The sequence below is a fragment of the Puma concolor genome, chromosome C1 (assembly GCF_028749965.1).
Source record: "Puma concolor isolate L17-30 chromosome C1, mPumCon1.1.hap2, whole genome shotgun sequence".
Classification (NCBI taxonomy): domain Eukaryota; kingdom Metazoa; phylum Chordata; class Mammalia; order Carnivora; family Felidae; genus Puma; species Puma concolor.
In genome coordinates, this window is record NC_141674.1 from 218,600,633 (window position 1) to 218,620,051 (window position 19,419).

A 19,419-nucleotide genomic window follows, 5' to 3' on the forward strand; every position below is an offset into this window, starting at 1 on the left:
CAGCAGAATGAAACATGATGTCTCTGTGGGGGATGGAGTGAGGCGTGGGGCATTTAAGGAGAATGGAGAAGGTGTGGTACAGCCTCTTGCAGAGCAGGGAGTGGCTTTATTCAGTTTCCTGGTGCATCCAAGGGCAGGCCAGAGGTCTGGCCTCCAGTCCAGCCTGGCCCAGTTTGGGGGTCGTAAAGATAGAGGAGGCCAGTGGGTGTGAGGCTGTTTCCTCCCCCCCCCCCCCCCACGGGGCTTGAGTGCAGGTGCTGAGCCAGGTGCAGGGTGGAAACTAGCAGTGAAGTCGGGCCAAGGGTCAGGAGAGGCAGAGGGAGGAGAGTGTCAGCAGCATAACCCTCAGAGTGTGGGTCCCAGTGTAAGTGAGCTGGGAAGACGAAAATAAGACCCAGAACAGCCGGCTCGTGGTGGTGGGTCTGGGTTAGGACCATGAGGGCTGGATGGAAGGAAAGAGCTTAGCAAGGGGGAGGCTCGAGAGGCCGGGCCGCGGCAGTGGGGGTCACCTCGGAAGATCTGGACGGCATCATCCGTGAGGATGGGGTGAGCGGCTGCCGGGCAGTCCGTGAGCCAAGGGGCATGAGCCAGGGGGTCGGCTTGGCAGGTGTGAGCGGAACCGTCCAGGGAAGGGTGTCTAGGAGGCCAGGGCTGGAGGAAGAGTGGCTTGCAAGCCGCACCTGTGTGTCCGGTTGGGGGATGGGGGGGGGGGCTACCAGTGCCGTCACCTGAGAGGTGTGTCTCCAGGGGAGAGCCAGGTCCTACCAGCTGAAGCGAGCGTCCTGAGGAGTTGCCTCGTGCGAGGGAGTTTGCATGGACAGCCCGTAACTCCCGGACGAGTCTGAGAGGGCGATGAAGAACAGAAGAGCAGTTCTGACTCCGCACTTGTCTCACCATGGCCGTTTTAGAGCAGGCGGGTTTTTGTGGTGGGAGCCGTCCTTTTGTGTCCTGGCGCATTCTTCAGCGTCTCTGGCTTCTCCCTAGTCCGTGCCTGCAGCGCCTCCACCTGTCTCTGTCGAGAACCCAAAGTGTCTGCAGACGTGACCAGATGTCCCTGGGCAGGGGTTTCCGATGGAGAGCCAGTGGCTTAGTGGAAACACGGAGCCACAGGCGGATGACGCGCTGGCCTTGAAGCTTCCCCGCGGAAGAGAAGGCTTGCGGTAAAGGCTGCCGCTGGTCCCTCGGGGGAGGGTGGGTGTCACGACTGGCGTGCGTTTCCTTCTCAAGACTGCCACTCAGCTACCTGCTCCAAGCGAGTCGGCCAGAGATTTCTCCCTGAGTTACAGATATCCCAAGATGCCCAGATAACTCGGTAATGAGGTCGCCGTGTCCCTGACAATGATCTCTAGGAACAGTTTTCTGAATCTGGAATGGAGGGGCATCCCTAGAAACAGACACCTGTCGTTTTGTTCCACAGGAGGGTGAGTTATGACCAATATACCCGTGAGCGCAAGGTCATTCCCAAGTAGGATTCTAAAGTACATTGTGAGAGGGGCACCTGGGTGGCTCAGTTGGTTGAGCATCAGCCTCTTGATTTGGGCTCAGGTCATGATCTTGAGGTTCCTGCGTTGGGCTCTGCGCCGACAGCACGGAGCCTGCTCAGGATTTTCTCTCTCTCTCTCTCTCTCTCTCAAAATAAATAAAACATTAAAAATAAACAGATTGTTAGAGAAGTGCTTTGTATAGATACAGAAAAGGGAACAGCAATTTAATTAAGCAGAATAGTTCGTTGAGGAGAAAAAACATTACATAGATTTCCCTTTGTTGTTTTAAAATCATCAAAAACATGACTAGGTTGGACGCCCACCTACAGCCACATATTTGACAAGAGTGTTTGGTGGTTTATCAGCAAGTCCGAGGATTCGGGAGCTGGCTTCACAGGTGACCTGCCGTACCCGGGTCTCGTTCGCCGGTCTCCCCGGTGCTTCCAGGTGTGGATTACCGCCTCTGAAATTTGGGGCTCGGTTTGGACCCCTCCCTCTTTAATGTCTTCTCTGTCGCCTTGGGTGGATGTACGAAGTTGTGTGCTCGAGGCAGCCAGGAGTAAATAGGCAAGGCAGTCGTGAAGGATAATGATGTGCAGGGCCCTGCCCTACCCTGTGAGGAACCAGGATGGCCCAGCCGTCGCATTCCAGATCACACGCTGCTACCGTAGAGACAGATGGGCGGAGTGTTGGAAGAGCCTAGAGAGCCCAGAAATAGAGCCACCACACACATATGGAAGCTGTTCTGTGACCATGCACAACTCGCATGTGTATTCTGAGCATCTGATCCAGAAGTGTTGCTGCGTGCCTTAAAAAAGAACTGGGGCGGGGGGGGGGGGGGGGGGGGCGTTGCCTGGGTGGCTCAGGTCGGTTGAGAGTCCAGTCCTTGGTTGTGATTGCGAGTGTTTGTGAGTTCGAGCCCCATGTCAGGTTCTGTGCTGCCGGTGCGGAGCCTGCTTGGGATTCTCTCTCTCTCTGCCCTTCCCCAACACGCTCGCTCTCTCTCTCGCTCTCTCTCTCTCAAATAGACAAATAAATAAACTTTAAAAGAAAAAGACAATGGGAGGGACCTGGGGCAGCCTCTCCACGCTCAGTATCATATGGGGGAAACGGGCGTCTAACTGCCCTAGGGAACAGGCGTGCCACTTAGATGCAGGTAACTGACAGACGTCCACGTGCAGAAAGCGCATCTTCGGGGTCAGTGGTTCAGGGATGAGAAATGTTAGTTTGGGAGAGAGCGTCACAGCAGCGGGGGTGACATGTGGCTTGGGACGCACAGTTGGGAATGAAAATGGTGCTCTGAATTGAGTGGGTGCCCAAGGGCCAGAGTAAGATAGTAAACGGGCAGTTGTCATTGCCTGTTTTCCTCATCCACCTCCAGGATGGGTAGTGGGGACGGTCATTGTGACAACTGTTCTCCCGTGCCTGACACAGGGTGGACTCTTAACCCTTAATGGTCAGAGAGTGAATGAAGACTTTTGAAATCTGGGCGGAAAATAGGTGAAATGGACAGAAATTAAATCATGCTAAGGTGTGAGTGTGGAGTAATATCCTAAGAGGGTTGGACCAGCTTTGGGAGGCTTAGAGCCTCTTAGAGGCTTTAGGACCAGCTAACGCTCTTGTCCCGACACCCCTTAGCAGCACCAGGCGGACTCTGAACTCTCTGAAATTGTGTGCAATGTGTTAATTAGAACAGCCTTTTTTTCTGGGATATTTACAGTTTTCATCTGCTATCCAGTGGGCTCTAGTATTTTTAAAATATGTAGAATTGCTGCTCTTAGAAGATGAATATTGTAGAAAAAAGTCTGGGAAAAGAAGGCAGAATGCCCGAAGAAAAGAGACACATCAGCTGCTCCGTCCAGGCCAGGGGGGCAAGGACGGGACCAAGGGCAGCTGTGGCTTAAATGGAGAGCAGGGGCGAGCTCGAAAGGCCATACCAAAAAGAAATGGTGACTTTGTGAATAGACTCCTCTTCTAGCCCCAGCCTTCTCAAGTCTGTGTCCCTCACCCAAAACAGGGACAGAAGCAGCCAAGAGGGGACTCAGGCCTGCTTGCTACTCCTTGGGCAAAGTTACCCAGTGAGGTTTACCAGATGTCTGGCCTGGGAGGGCAAGTAGAGGGAAGTCAGTTTTGGGGGAGGGCAGATCCCTGAGACACCCAGTTGTCACTCTTCCTGAGACTCCTTGAAATGGTTGCCAGTGTTTCAGTGGACCCTGTTGACCCTGTTGACCAGTCTCCGGGGTCTCATGCCATCAGATGTTCCCAGGTTACCCTGCGGGAACTTTGGGGTGGCCCAGCCTCCGTGCAGCCCTGCTCCTTTTCATGATACTTTACCACCTTCTAATGTATCTGGGGAGTGACTCTTTTTCTGTCTTTCTCAGTGATGGATCCCAAGCTTCTACAAACATGGCCCACAGTCGGTGCGCAGAACATACTAGTTGAACAAATTAAGTACTTTGCAGCGAACTTTCTGTCTTTTGAGCTACGAGATGCTGAATCATGAATCCTTCAGGCTTTGCGGGTGTTTGGTTGTGTTTCTCCATCACTTTTTCAAAGCACTTTCTCATTCTGGTTGAATTACATGCTCATTCCCTGAACAAAGAGAACTACTCTGCTGTTCTCTCTGATAAAGAGGAAAATGGACATAAGAAATTGAGTTTCCCCTATAGTGAATTATCACATCTGGGCACTGGTTTTAAAATTGTTTAAATAGCTTCAGTGGATCAAGAATTGGCGGGTCCGCCGTGGTGGGAGAGTGAGGTGGCGTGCCATTTCTCGATAATAATAAACGGGTGTTGCAGTCGTGTTAATGTTGAGGGTGGAAGTTACGAGAATCGGGAATCCCTCCGTCCTGTGTGCACGCACAGGACCAGACCCACCCAGGAGGACGCCTTCTATGTATTCTTGTACATCTCTAAATTACTTTTAACGTATCGGTGTAATTATGGGAAGAGAAAAATAAACTAACGAAACGCATGAACTCCCCACTTTCCTTTTCCAGAACACCAGTCGGGCAAAGTAGAGAACTTTAAGTTCTCCACAGCCTACAGATGATCCAGAAATAAAGGCCTTGTTTTTGAATGGCAGGCGGTACATGAGAGCAGGTGGCCCCGTGACGTTTGAATACTGGATGCTCTGGGCCTCCAACCCAGTGATCTCACATTAACGTAGTACCTGTGGGGCCTGATATGATATTGGAGGAACATTGCTTTCATATTTTTGCAAAGCCTTCCTCTTTTCGAGTGTTAACTTTTGCGTTCTTTTGCCTTTTCCGGTCTGATGGCAGACACGGGGCTGGGCGACTCCGTGTGCTCCAGCCCAAGTATCTCCAGCACCACCAGCCCCAAGCTCGACCCGCCCCCCTCCCCTCACGCCAACAGAAAGAAACACCGAAGGAAGAAAAGTACCAGCAACTTCAAGGCCGATGGTCTCTCCAGCACTGCTGAAGGTAAGGCTTCCCGGGGACTTCAGGGTGAGGGTCTGCATTTCGGAAAATTAATTTTCCTTTTTCAAATGGGCGAAGTCGCATACCCTTAGAACCACAGATGCACAGCAGCGCAGGTCACCGCGTGTGCCCTCTTTGTACAAGATGGCACTAGTGGGGCCCTTGGAAGCTTCTCGTCACTGACTGATTCTCGAGACTTTTCAACCAAATCAGTTGTCTTACCTCCTGGCAGTCCTCTGGTGTGAGGCAACTCTGGTCTCCCTGTCACACGCCTGGCCAGGTTCTCCGTCTTGCCCTCCCTCCACACCCTGGGGCGAGCACGTCCACTCCCAACTGGGAGGTGCGCCATGTTGTATTATTCCAATAAAGGTTGTTGCCTCTCCTACTCTAGGAGTCTTTTCTGATACTGGCTGGTCTCAATCCTTACGAGACAGCTACCTCAGTTCCGGCTTTTGGCAACCTGTTATGAATACACGCTCCTCCTGTGAGTGTCTATCCCCTCTTTTTGTTTTGTGGCCTCTATTAATATTCCAGCTGTCATGGTTTATCACGGTTTGGCTTGATTCTCCTTTCGCTTACGTCAAGTCCTTCATTTTTATTCTCGGTGATGGCCAGATGTGACCTTTCTGAAGTGGCTCCTTCAGATGGATTTACATGTTGTTATTCCAGGGATACAAAGTGGTGATACACACACACACATACATCCCATTATGAGAGGCGACGTGAATGCAGTTGTAAGAAAAAACAAGCTGAAGAAATACTTCAAAGGAAAATTAAAATTTCATAGCATTCTTGTTGACCACGAATTGTTACTTGTGGCACCGTCCGTAGTGAAGGGGTCTGTTTTCAACAAGGATTCCACACACACACACACCAGAAATACTTTTATAACTTCTACTCTTGTTCCTTCCCCATTTCTGCCGTGCTTTTTCTGAATCCTCTGCCTGTTGGTTCGGAAGTACAGTTTGCAGCATTCGAGAAAGTGGCTTATTCCCTCCTAATAGCCAGCGAGGAGCCTATAAGCCCACAATGCATCCACTAGTAAGGAAGGAACAGAGTTTATGGTGTACGCGCAGAGTTTGATGTTTACGCGATTCTGGGAGCTGAGTGGCGGTGTGGTTTCTTGCATAATGAGGAGTCAGACGTTCAGAGTGGCCAGTAGCTTGCTCTCATGGCGGCCAAGTGAGGAAGAGCCTGAAAGCCCTTCCTTACATTTCTTACCGTTTTGCCTCCCATAGGCTCCCTGCTAATAAGTTCAGCCAATAAAGACCGACTTTTTCCTGTTATGACAAATGAGGATGATTCTGTTCTTTTTTTTTTTTTTCAACGTTTATTTATTTTTTGGGGGACAGAGAGAGACAGAGCATGAACGGGGGAGGGGCAGAGAGAGAGGGAGACACAGAATCGGAAACAGGCTCCAGGCTCTGAGCCATCAGCCCAGAGCCTGACGCGGGGCTCGAACTCACGGACCGCGAGATCGTGACCTGGCTGAAGTCGGACGCTTAACCGACTGCGCCACCCAGGCGCCCCAGGATGATTCTGTTCTATCAGCAGTGGTGAAAAATAACAATTGTGGATCACAGCACCCACCCAGACGTTACTGACCTTCCCACTGGAAGAGAATCGTCCCCAGATGCTGAGCCTTGCTGAGACTCTTTCACACAGCCCTTTAGCAGAGGCCCCCCCCCCCCCCCGGCCATAGCCAGGGGCGTGTGGACACGCCCCACCCTAACAGGAGGCTTAGAGCAAAACCAGGAAGAAACCTGGCCTCTCATGAGGGTGGGTGACGTGTGCCACACATACCCAAGGGCAGAGTAAGATTTGCTTTAGGGAAAGGCTTCCTGTCCGGGTCACAGATAAACACCTTATTGGGTGTGTCATGTTTCAGACTGATGACTTTTTTCCAGGAGCAACACTTGGTAGACACTGATTATCAGGTCGACGTATAATGTACATTATCCATACGTCGCACTTTCCAAGTATCCCACCTACCCACCTGACAGAGTGAAAGCCATGCGAATAAGATACAGCCGTAAAGTGAATTAGTAGTTTCATGTTTGATTGGACTCCTGCTTGAAACCAGTGTCCCAGTCAGCCAGTGGGGAATCGAAGGAAGTTTGAGAAGTGTCCATGAGCTTGTTGGACACCTAAGAAGCTTCCAGCCCGTTTCGTGCGTTACCGGGATTGTACCCTGTGCTCTGAGCAATAGCGTGTAATAAGGCTGAGACAGATCCTCGATCCAAAAACAACCACGGACCCTTTCATCAAAAGGCGTTACTGCTGAGGTGATGACACAGACAGAAAGACAGACTTCCAGGCACCACAGAAACACCCAAATTAGAAGTCACAATGGTGTCAAGAGGATAGATGATGAGTAATGGTTGACGTGTGTTCACAAATTCAACACCAGCGATCAGAAGGGAAACTGTGCCCCTCACTTCCTAGTTAAGAGATTATTGTACCTGTAACACCAACGGCCGTGACATCTTTTCAGTAGAAAACAAGGCAACAGGTTCTCTATAAAAAGAAAACATATCATTTTTCCCTAGGAAAGGTTACGCACAAAACAGTAAATGAGTCATTTTTGTGAGACACGCTATATTGCGTTATTTCTAAGGTACGCTTTTTTCCCCACGTTGTAACATCTCTGAAGTCATAATGCAACCTGCAATTGAGGTCATTTTAGATTCAATGATACACGATATTTTTTTAACAGTCTTAACAAACTAGTAGCTCCTTTAGGTAAATGGTGTAAACCGTCTAACTGAACCATCTGTTTTTGAAGTTAAAGCTAGCTGTACTTGTTTGCTTTTTAGAGGATAGTGTTTAATTTTAATTATATCTCTATAGGGGTGGTGTGGAACCCCAGGGGCCAATGGGGGGGGGGGGGTGCCAGTTATCAGGGCCCAGAGGGAGAGCTGTCTGGAGAACGCCTCCGGTCGGGAACAACGACCCTCAGGAGAGGGACGTATGCAGCCTGTGGGGAGGGACCCGAGAGGATCACCCTAACCTCATTTCTCTCCCTGATTTCTCCGATCCCCTTCCTCCCCGCTTCGACTAAACCCAACTGGAAACCAAAGAGCACCAGTCACATAGGTCCAGGTTCAAGGCAGAGACAGAAAAGGCAGAGACGAGGCAACGGAAGCCAGGGACTCATGCCTCTTACGTGCCTCTTAGCAATCCCTGGGGAAGTCCGTGCCACTGACTTGCAGGAATGTAGGAGACCAGCAGCCTCTCGCTCAGGGGTGTGCACTGCCCAGCACCATCTCCCGAGGGCCTGACCGAAGCCCGGCCAACGGGGCGGTCGGAGCTTCCTAAACGCACTTCGGTATCATTTCCCAGCCGGGTGCAGGAAGGAGCCCGCCACACAGCCTTCCTAGACTCCCAGCCAAGCACAAGTATTCTGGTGCCAGATGTTCCTCAACTCGGTGGCGTGTGTGTTCCCAAAGTACGAGCTAAAAGTGCATATCATCCGTATTTATGTTGCCTCAGAAGCCAGAAACCCTCTGTCCACACGGGGGCTCTCGGTCTACCTGATAGAAATAAGGACCTCCCTTCTAGCCAGGTTTTTGCAGCATCAGCATTCGTGGTTAGTTATCCTAGTTCTCTTATGCTGAAGAACAACGATTAAACTCCACACTCAGTGGCAGATGATGCTGTACCCAGGACGCCTGGGTGGCTCAGTCGGTTGAGCATCCGACTTTGGCTCAGGTCATGATCTCACAGCTCGTGGGTTTGAGCCCCGTGTCGGGCTCTGTGCTGACTGGCTCAGAGCCTGGAGCCTGCTTCGGATTCTTTGTCTCCCTCTCTCTCTCTCTCTGCCCCTCCTCTGCTCCTTCTGTTTCTCTCTCTCTCTCTCTGTCAAAAATAAATTTTTTAAAAAAGGTGCTGTAACCTGTCAAACAGTCATTTACATATATTTATAACTTAAAATGAATGGGGTGAGATACAGAGTATAGGAGCAGATACTCTGATCTTCAGAAGTATAAACATAAAACAATTCCTTATCTTTATGTATATTTGGAGTTCCAAATCGCAACTCGATTGTGTATGGATATGCATGATGTATATGATGAGCCCTAGAGCAGATGTTTGGATGATCAAGCCAGTCACTGGGCTCATGTATAACTATTCGTGTCATTTAAAGAGTCAAAAATTAAAAGCGATCGAGCCCCTTCCTTGTGGCGTGGAGGAAATGTGAGGTACAAGCTAGGGCAGTGCGCTCTTTGTGAGAGTGACACCATATGTCACATAAAGCAGAGTACTCCAGGAGAGTGATGGATGCCTGGTTGCTCCCAGTGCTGATAGCTGAGGCTGCTAACTTTGGGCGGGCATAGGACACCTTCTCACTGAGATTAACTTTGAGAAGAGGGAGCCTCTTAGAAGCCAACATCCTCTAACCACCATAAAAGAGGGGCAGGTGGTTACTACGTTTTTTTTTTTTTTTAATTCACGTATCCCATCTCTACCCGTACTCCTATTTAATAGACCGTTGGGAACATTGGATATTAAAGTATTGGTGATCTTGATTTTAAATTGGATTTGATTTGCTCAGAATTAATTACATTTCGGAAAGCGTTGTATGTTCAGATCCGGGCTCCGTACGCTACGATGGTTATAGACCGATGAAGGTCATTTCAGATGTGGGCAGGGAGCCCGGGCGTGGGGACAGCCCATGTCACGGAGGGAACCTTTGAAGTGAGTGGGAGAAGAGCTGCAACAAAGGACGGTGGCAGGAGAGACACGAACTATGTTCACATAATGGAAGGGACCCTGGCTGGCCCAGGAGTAGATTTCTTTGGGGCCGCTGGGCGGAAGCTTCAAGAAGCTGGATTTTGGTTCAGATATTAAAAGGGAAACTTTGTGAGAGTCAGGGCTGCCCTGAGAGGTGGGGGCACCGTCCCCTGCAGTGGGCACCGCACTGGCTGCAGTGGATTCCGGGCTCTAGAAGGACGCCCTGGGCTCGACAGAACCAAGCTGGAGGGCACGTGCCCAGAAACCCCTGGGCAGCGGGAACCACGCAGACCGTTAACGACTTGCCATCTTTTGGCACCGTCTTTGAATGGCGATCCTGCCTTGGCCACTTCGTACCCGGGGTCCATTGGGGACTCACCATCTCTGAAACGGAACCGTGGACCCCGCAGTCTCGTTCTCTGGTGCCAGTTCTGGTGGTCCTCGTTAGTTTTGCAACATGCATGCAAGTTTGCGTCAAGTGCTGGTTTCCCTGTTTCCCCAGTGAAAAGGTGGAAGGAGAGAGAGGTTAAGTGGCTTTCTTGTCCAGGGTCAGGTTGCTGGTAGGTGACAGAACTGTGTCTTGATTCTCTGCCTCCAACTCTTTCCACCAGGCAAAAAGCAGGTCTTTGAGGTATGTGGAGCGGCTTTTGAATCTAGGAGTGGGGCAGACAGAGTCGCTTCCTCGACATTTCTTAGATTCCACGTAAAGATCCTTTCATATGGATCATGACATCCAGAAGTTGCGTAGCAAAGACCTTCCTTTAAAAACTCCGAGCCAGTCTGGATTTGCCCAATCTTAGTATACAGGAGGATATGCAGAAATCCTGACAGGTGTCTTTCCCCCTTGGGTTCGCCGCGCTCTGTTCTGAAAGTCTCAGGAGAGAATTTATTGTATCCCTTGGTTGTTCATTCTGGGTCTTTATAGAACCATTGTGTGGTTGACCCTGGATGGATACTGAAATATTATCTTGTGGAGGAAAAGTCACAACGGCCTCTCTCCGTTTAGGATAATTAAAAAAAAAAAAAAAAAAAAAGAAAAGCCGTCACAGCTGTATTCGCTGAGCAATGGGAGGCGAGGCCCCAGCCTGTGTACAAATCTCATTAACTCTAAGTTGCAAAGGTCGGGCCAGACAGAGTTTTCCTTCCCTCTGTCACAGAAGAACCTGACATGGTGAGTCATTTTATTCTTCATCAAATACCAAGCAGCCAACAGCAAGGAAGCACTATGTGTTGGGCTCCATGAGACCCACGAGAAGTGAAACTCCGTTCCTCCCTCCCCTCTCTCTCTCCCTCCAGTCCTTTAGAGCCTTAGCTTGGAGATAACATCACACAAGAGACCGGCTACCTTTTAAACCCATCTTTAAAGAAGCCTGGGTAGGGGCTCCCGGGTGGCTCAGTCGATTAAGCGACCGACTCTTGATTTTGGCGCAGGCCATGATCCAGTGGTTTGTGACTTCAATCCCTGCATCAGGCTCTGCACTGACAGCTGATAATAGCGTGGAGCCTGCTTGGGACTCTCTCTCTGCCTCTCTCTGCCCCTCCCCCGCTCAGCCTCTCTCCCTGCCTCTCTCTCTAAATAAAGAAATAAAAATTTTTTTTAATTAAAAAGAAAAAAAGAGGCCTGGGTCGTTCCGAAGCAGTACAAAATTGCGAAGTTAGGAAAAGGTAATGTGCTGTAGAGCTTAATTTTACATTCTGCAGATTGAGCACCCGTGATTCTTTCCTCTAATAAAGTGCTGCAGAAAGCATCACCTTTTCATCAAATATCCTCTGTTCACAACAACTTAAAGCCCCACCGGTGATGATCGGATTTGGCGCAAAACAGACTTTGGCCTTCACTGAGCTACTCCTAAGAGGACGGGTGTGGCCGTACCTGACCAGTTACCTTTTACCTCAGGAAAAAAATTGTTTTTCTTCAGTAGCTGAGGTTTTGGAAGGCACTTTGGAGAGAAAATAAAGAACTGTGCACGAGCCTTGTCCAGGCTTCTTCCTGGATACTTAGAATTACCAGAAAGCAGTACCCAGGTGCGTGAAAGCTCGCTTAGCCTGTGACCAGCGGGCTGCGTTGACTGTCCCACAGTTTGGGGCATCGCTGGGCCATTGGGGGCGCCTGGCACCTCGTGACTGGGGGGCAGTCTGTTTCTTTTGTCACAGAAGTGTCTCGTCCCCACGATGTCCTCTTCCTCTCTCCTTGGCCACAGCCAGCCACTCCTTGTCACCTGCGATGGCACACACGGCCAGCATGGGGTCAGGGCCGAGGAAGTGGTTCATGCCTTGCTTCCTGTCCGCGGGGTTTTCTCATTTAATTTCGTGTTGTCTCGAGGTCACTGGAGGGGGAGGGAAGGGAGGTTTATGAAAGCCACGCAGGCATTACTGTCACACGTCACCTTGGGTTTGCGCCTGTTAACCTTCAGGAACATTCCCGCAGCCCCCCTCATGTCCGCTCCTTGTTTTAATTGTGGCCTCCACCTTGCGTAAAAGGAGAAGGCATGAGAAGCCCCCATAAATGCCAGCGGTTTTCTGTAACAATAAGGACTTCCTGATGGAACTTTCTCATTACTTAAACTGGTTTAGTGCCTCCGAGTCGTTGAGTTGAGCAGTTGATCAGAGCGAATGTGGAAAAGCCAAGCATTCAAACTTCTTCCGGGAAGACACTCCTAAAATACAGTAACTCGGACAAGGGAGCCAGGGTGGCTGTGTTTCTTCGCCATCGAGCCGGAAGTTAGAGGAGACGCCACATACTCGGAGGGACTTGTTACTCCCCACAAACCGGATTGTTTTACCAAAGAGAGTTCTCAGGTTGTAACCCCGGCTCCCACGAGAACAGACTTGCTGGAACGGAGTAGCTGTGGGCTTACTCTAGACATTGACATTATAGATGGGGCACAGTGGACTCAAAAGCCATCCTGCAGGGTACAGACCTCCCAACACACACGAGCTGGAGGCACACACGGATCCTTTGTGGAAGCCGGCGGGTCGGAAATAAACAAAGATGAGTCGACCACAGCAGGAAGAGCCAGAACAGAGGATCCCCATCATGATGCGCTGACAACAAGAGAAGGATTTTTGATCATGTTTTTTTTTCAAGTACACACAAACTAAAGAGTTAGATTCAGTTCCTGGAAGTGCATTGATCCCCTGCTGCACGGCCAGAGCTATGCCTGGTGCTGATGTAAAAGTGAGTGGGGTGGCCCCTGCCTTCAGGATGCCCACTGTCAGGTGCAGGTGGAGTGTGCACATCCGGAAACCAGCCGTGGCCCCCGAGCAGCCCATCCAGGAGCCCAAGGCACCCGGCACCTTGGGGCCCCCAAGGGAGGCTCGGCGGCAGAGGTGAGCCGTTCATCCGCCTCCCGCCGCATAGAGAACCATCTGCTGCTCCAGAAAAGGAGGGGGAATACGAATAGCGGGTACGTGATAAATCTTGTTATGAGGCACTTTGGGGGTCCAGGCGTCCCAAGGAGACTCCTCGTGGGACAGGACAGCTGAACCTCCTCCGTCTCCTGCCACCCACGAGCACGGGCTCCCCTGTGAGAAGCGCGAACTCCTTTCAAGGTCCCTGTCCTAAAATACAGGCGCGTGACTGACCTCAGTGCCTCTTCTTTTCCCCAAACTTAGGGGTGCTGGCGTGCACTGGGGTTCAGTTGGCGGGAGCCGCCCACGGCCTCCAGCATCCATCAGTAGATCGGGAGACAGCGTGTTTCCTTCTGGGCGCCCTGGGGTTGGAATGCTGCGGAGATTTGGGACGCCGGGTCACGTGACCTTTCGGTGGGTGTCAGGATAACCCCTCGAAGTCCTTTGCTTAATGGTCTCAGGACATTAGAGCTGTCAGGGCCTTTGGTTGTCACTTAGGTCTGCGACAGAACTGAGACCACAGTGTGATGCACTGTGCTTCCTGAGCTGGGCAGTCAGCACTGCTCAGCCCGGGTGATCATTCTCGGTCGTCCGGGCACTCTTTACGCTTTCGCTCTGCCGCGTGTATCTTGCCACAAAGAGCACGGGCTGCCAACTGAAACTGACGTTCAGAAGAAAGCGGTGATCATGTGTGTGCAACTCCCGTGTCTCGGCCTCGTGGGGGCCGCAGACGTCAGTGCATTCCGCGTTAGATGCTTACACCCAGGGGACTTGGGGACGTGGTGGCGCCTGTGAGGTTTCTGTGTCGGAGGTTGGAGCGCAGTTCACGGCGTCTTCCCTCCCGGAGCTGGCAACGATGGAACCCATGTGTCGAGAGGACTTCATTCCTGAGGATGTAAAACAAAACAGAATAAAGGTGGCGATTAAACCTAAAACTTAGTCTACGTAAAGACAAGTTGGGGGGTGCCTGGGTGGTTCAGTCGTTTAAGCCTCCGGCCTCAGCTTGGATCGTGATCTCCTGGTTCGTGAGTTTGAGCCCCGCGTCGGGCTCTGTGCTGACAGCTCAGAGCCTGGAGCTGCTTCGGACCCTGTGTCTCCCTCTCTGCCCCTCCCCTGCTCACACTCTGTCTCTTTCTTTATCTCTCTCTCAAAAATAAATAAACACTTAAAAAAAATTTTTAAAGGCAACTTAGTAAACGGGAAGTATAAATAAAATGCGCATACACCTTGTATCTTAGTCCACGGGGGCCGCTAGGACGAGATAACACAGACTGGCGGCTTGGGGGGTAGGAATCATTTCTCTCCATGCTGGAGGCTGCAATCCGGGAGCGGAATGAGGCCCCACTAGTTCCTGGGGAGGACCTGATTCCCGGCTTCTCGCCGTGTCTTCGTGGCCTTTCCTCCTTGTGGCTCGGGCTTCCTCCTCGTAGGAGGCCACTCACAGCATCCCGAGGGCCCCGCACTCTCCGCATTAACCTTCGTCACCTCCCCAGGCCTCCGTCTCCAGAAGCATAGCCTTCAGAAGAATTTTGGAAGGGCACAGACTTTCAGCCTGTACAGCCTTGTAACCTTCTGTTCCTTGTGACTGACTGTGGGTTGACTGTGCCCCTGTGCCCCGTCGTGCCATTTAAAGAAGGTGTTTCGTGGACTCGGTGAGTCAGGTTGGAAACGGGTCTGCCGTCCCCGGGGCCTCGGACCCTTGTCAGGACACGTCATTAATCGTGAAGGAAGGAAGCCAGCGTTGATTCACCGTCTGCTCTTCAACACGTGCTACGTCATCGCGGCCTTCAAACACCCCGGTGGTGTTGGCGGGCGGGACGGGTGCCTCCGTTTTCACGGGTGAAGGAAAAGGTTCAGTGAAGTAATTGCCCAGGATCTGAAGGTGACAGGAATCCGGGGTCTGCCTCTAGGACGTGTGCTGGGGGCCTGTGCTGTCCATCTGTCCCCAGCACCCCTGCTGTGGCGCAAGCTTCTCGGCACACTTGTTTCTTCCCTCTTGTGTGTGCATGCCTGCACGCTCTGGTGCATTCACGTGCAATTTGGGTGTCACTGCTTCAGCTACTCTGCAGGATTAGAGGACAGGCTGTCTCCCAGCGGTGACGAGGGGGCATCGCTCTGGAAACTTTTTTTGCAACTTCGGTAGGGACGTGTAACTGCGATGCCATGAACCTGCGTTTTTATGTTCGTCCTGAGGACAGCCCCCTTTTTGGAGGGGGGACGGGGCAGTGTGGCGGTTTGAAGATGGGAGGGAGGAGAGAAGCTCGTGGATGAAGCCCCCCCCCACCGTCTGCTCGAACCCCGCGTTGCCGATTTATGTATTAATCAAATGTCTGCCTCGCGGACTCCCCAGGTCTGACCGCGCGCTCCTGCGTTACCGGAATGTGCCAGGGAGGCTCCGGAGCTGGTGCGGTTTGAGGCCAGCTCTGTTTGTTTCGTAATCTGTGCTAATGCGTTACCTCCTGCTTTCAACTCCACCCCCTTCGCGTGTCAGCTGCGCCGTGGGCGCCAGGCTCTGAGCTCGGGGTGTCCTCGCCAATGAAAGAAGTAGGCACTGCAAACCCTTCAGCGGGCATGGCCGTCCACAGACAACACACACACACACACACACACAACTTATCAAGGGCTCCTTTTGTGCTCGGGACATGGAGAAAATTGGCCATTTGTCTGTGGGGTAATGGGCTTTGCGGCAATATGAAAATCTCGCAAACGGTTAAATTCAATGACATTATACCAGAGTTCATGAAAAGTGACAAACTGCACACAGCTTAATTCTATTTAATTTTTTTTTAAGGGGGGAAAAAAGCAAAGGGAGAATGTTTTAGTTTTTCTTAAGCTGATTTCTCTCTGCTTTTCCTTTAAAAGTGCCTTTCTAGTTGCCACACAGTGATGTGATCATTATCTGCCACCTCGTCGCCTTGCTGCCTCTGCGTGCAGTAAAATACAAAAAAAAAAAAAAAAAAGAGAGAGAGAGAGAGAGAGAGAGACCAGGGGAGCTTGTGAAGTATGACTTCCTATCCCAAGACTCATTGCCTACGATTCGTAGCGGTTGACAGTAATGATCTTATTACAGTACTCTGGACCTTGAAGAGATTTCATGAGGAGAGAGAAAAGGACAAGCCTCCATGTAATCAAGTGGTGCTGAATATTCCACGCGTTTTTGATCACACACTGATTGGGCACAGTTTTAGCCCATCTTCTAGTCAATTATGCATGGCCCCTGTGCTCCCGGATAGTCAGAAACATTGATGGTGTTGTCTGGGTTTGGCAGGCAGCCAGGGGTTTGAAGTGCCTTGCACACCATCATCCCAGGATAAGTGCTTTTTAGTTGGAATTGATTACCTTTCTTTGGGTTTTGCTTAATAGCAAAACTGCATTTGGAGAGGGCTTCAGGTGAAAAATGGACGTATTAGCCATTTAGAGCATCTGAACTCCCCGTCAATCTCTGGGCTTCCCTTGTTTCCGTCTAATTTCTGTTTAATGATACAACGTTTGATAATATTTAAGATATTCTGTGTCGTCTGCCTCCAGGCACACATGTTGAGCATGGAAGACAGGTTCAATGACATGGCCAGCGTGTCCGGGCTCCCAGGCTGGTCCAGGTGAAGCTCCGGGCTTCGAGGGGATGGGTCTCCATCTTGGCCGGAAAGCACTAATTACCCAGAGATATTTTCACGGGCAGGGAAATGAGGTAGCAGACGCAGCCTACAGTTGACCGGCCGGTCGCAAGTAATTGTGGGGCGTGCATCGACGCGCTGGGCCCGGCGTGCTCACTGCCTGGTGCCCAGGAGGGCTGTTAGCACATAGTTCATGCTGTCGTCCCTCCCGTTACTGATCTCGAAGCCAAGTGATATGTGAAAAGATGGCATTTCTCCTACCAGAATGATCACTGAATGTTGTCCATTGTGACGCCAACGCAATTAAGTGAATGGTAATATGCATAAGAGAAAACGGTTATAAAATAAACCAGGATTTTTGCTTCCTCGTGTTACACTCTCAATTCAGGTTCTTGGTGGATAGATAGGCTCAGAATCATCGGATAGGGAAACTTCAAAGTTCTTTTTAACATGTGTGCAAGACTGAGAAATTGGACACGGAAAAGCCAGGGGGTCGGTGTGGGATGCTTCTAGAAATCTGTCTTGAATCCACCAAAGGCTCGGTGTTCAGTGGCCTCCGGTCCTTGAGGTGACTGACACCGGAGATGGGAACCATACCGTTTCGCCACTGGGTACCTCAGTAACCTGACTTGACTCTTCTTAATTGAGTAAATAGGTAGCTTTGTTCTTTTACTTGGTTTTCATTTAGAGCTTTCTTGCTTTCTGCAGGTGGGAATAATTTTCCTCTTCAGTGGCTCTCTGCAGAAGCCATGATTCACTGTAGGCAAGGTTACTAAACAGCCATAGGAGAACTTAACAGAATCCCTAACTTCATGTTTTCTGAGCACAGAAGCACACGCGCGCGCGCACACACACACACACACACACACACACACAGAGGGCTTTTTCCTTTCTCAATATCATGAAAATAAAGTATTTTCTATCAGTGTAGATTTTAGTGATGATTCTTTAAAAGACAAAATCACGAACAAAATCAAAGTTGATCATCTTTTAGCAGCAATAATTGCAGCCTTGCAATAATTGCTTCCTTGCGATGTGTGGGTGATTAAACCCCGTCTGTAGCCTCTCAACCCCCCATGGGAACCTCTGGGTTCACATCCTCCACATCCGTGGCTCTCTAGGACTTCTCCTAAGGAATAAATTCATATTAAATAAAAGATCTTGTAATAGGCTGTCAGAAGGATATTCCTTAATTTAATCATTTCATATTCAAGCCATTAAAGACTATTGTCATTTTACCCATGGCTGTGTTTCAACAGGTTGACAAAATGTATTTTTACAACTGGAAAATACCAAATCCACAATTAGCAAATAATGCAAGTTTTAAAGGCCATAATTTTAGCTGGCATACCGTATGATCTCTTTTCGGCCTCGTAAGTTTACCTGAACAGGTGAATCTAGTACTTACATTTAAAGAGAAAGAGTCAGGGGCGCCTGGGTGGCTTGGTTGGTTGAGCGTCCGATTTCGGCTCAGGTCATGATCTCGCGGTCCATGGGTTCGAGCCCCGCATCAGGCTTTGTGCTGACAGCTCAGAGCCTGGAGCCTGTTTCAGATTCTGTGTCTCCCTCTCTCTCTCTGCCCCTCCCCTGTTCATGCTCTGTTTCTCTCTGTCTCAAAAATAAATAATAAAACGTTAAAAAAATAAATAAATAGAGAAAGAGTCAATAAATGTATACAGTTTCACCAGTGAATGCAGACTATGTCTTGTAATTAACATGTAATTTACCTTGAACAGGCCAATCAATTGATGTAAACAATTTAGAATCATCTACTTTCTTGAATCCTCCTCCCCCACCCCCAGATGTTGATTCTTCTCACTGTTGGGAGATCAGTCTCTTGAAGCTAGGAGACAAGAAGGAGGGGGGGATTCACCTGCCTGTAGTAACCTTGACCATGTGCCTGGATTGTCAGGAGCCACCACTGTGGTTGGTGGTTTGGGGCCGTCTTCTTGAACAACTCGTAACAACGAATGTAACCCGTATTGTCACTGGCTCTCGGGGCATGCTAAAGACAGGTATTGGCAAATTTCCCCCCAGTTCTGCCAGCCGGGGGGAAACGGACATAGCCATGGTTTGGCCATTTTGCTTTGAGCAGCAAAATGGGTGGGGGGGGGGAACACCCCCACCATGAGTACTCATGGAAAGGAAACAAAGCCAGCCCTCGGCCGCCGTCTCCTCAAAAGGAGCACCTCCAACCCGCACATGGTTCCAAAATGGCGGTGAAGGGGGCCATTGGTCTTCTTGCCTTTGGAACACTTGAAGATGAATATGTTCCTGGTGTCAGTAACTCATTCCCTCATCCCCTTTGTTTTCAAGCTTATTTTATTTATTTTGAGAGCACAAGTGGGGGAGGGGCAGAGAGAGATGGAGAGAGAGAATCCCAAGCAGGCACCACCTCTCTATCAGCGCAGAGCCTGACACAGGGCTTGAACCCACGAGCCATGAAATCGTGACCTGAGCCAAATTCAAGAGTCAGACACTTAACCAACTGAGCCACCCAGATGCCCCAATAACTCATTACCTTCAATTTCTGATCACAACTTCTCAGCTTAGTTGACCCACGGAGGACTCTGTCCCAAGTTCCTTTGCTTGAAGAATTCTAAGACCAGATTTGAGAGCCATTAATGTATAGGCCAAATCTAGTTCCTGGCCTAACTTTGTTTCCAAACCCCAGAGTGTTTCAAATTCCCCCCTCCACACTGTCGACAAGTACCTTATGTGAGTGTGATGGAACATCCCGTAAGCGCTCAAGGTCTGTGTAAAGGCACTCACCGCTGCGGGGCCATTTGCA

The 19,419-nt window shown here is 50.3% G+C and overlaps 1 protein-coding gene across 10 annotated transcripts in view; it reads left to right on the forward strand.

The window, feature by feature from the left end:
- Positions 1-19,419, forward strand: part of AGAP1 (ArfGAP with GTPase domain, ankyrin repeat and PH domain 1) — a 557,314-nt gene that overhangs the window by 414,948 nt on the left and 122,947 nt on the right. For all 10 annotated transcript variants that reach the window (XM_086720009.1, XM_086720010.1, XM_086720001.1 and 7 more), the window contains one exon: positions 4,771-4,932. In XM_086720009.1, coding sequence (XP_086576135.1) covers positions 4,771-4,932 — 162 coding nt within the window. The remainder of the gene's footprint in view (positions 1-4,770; positions 4,933-19,419) is intronic.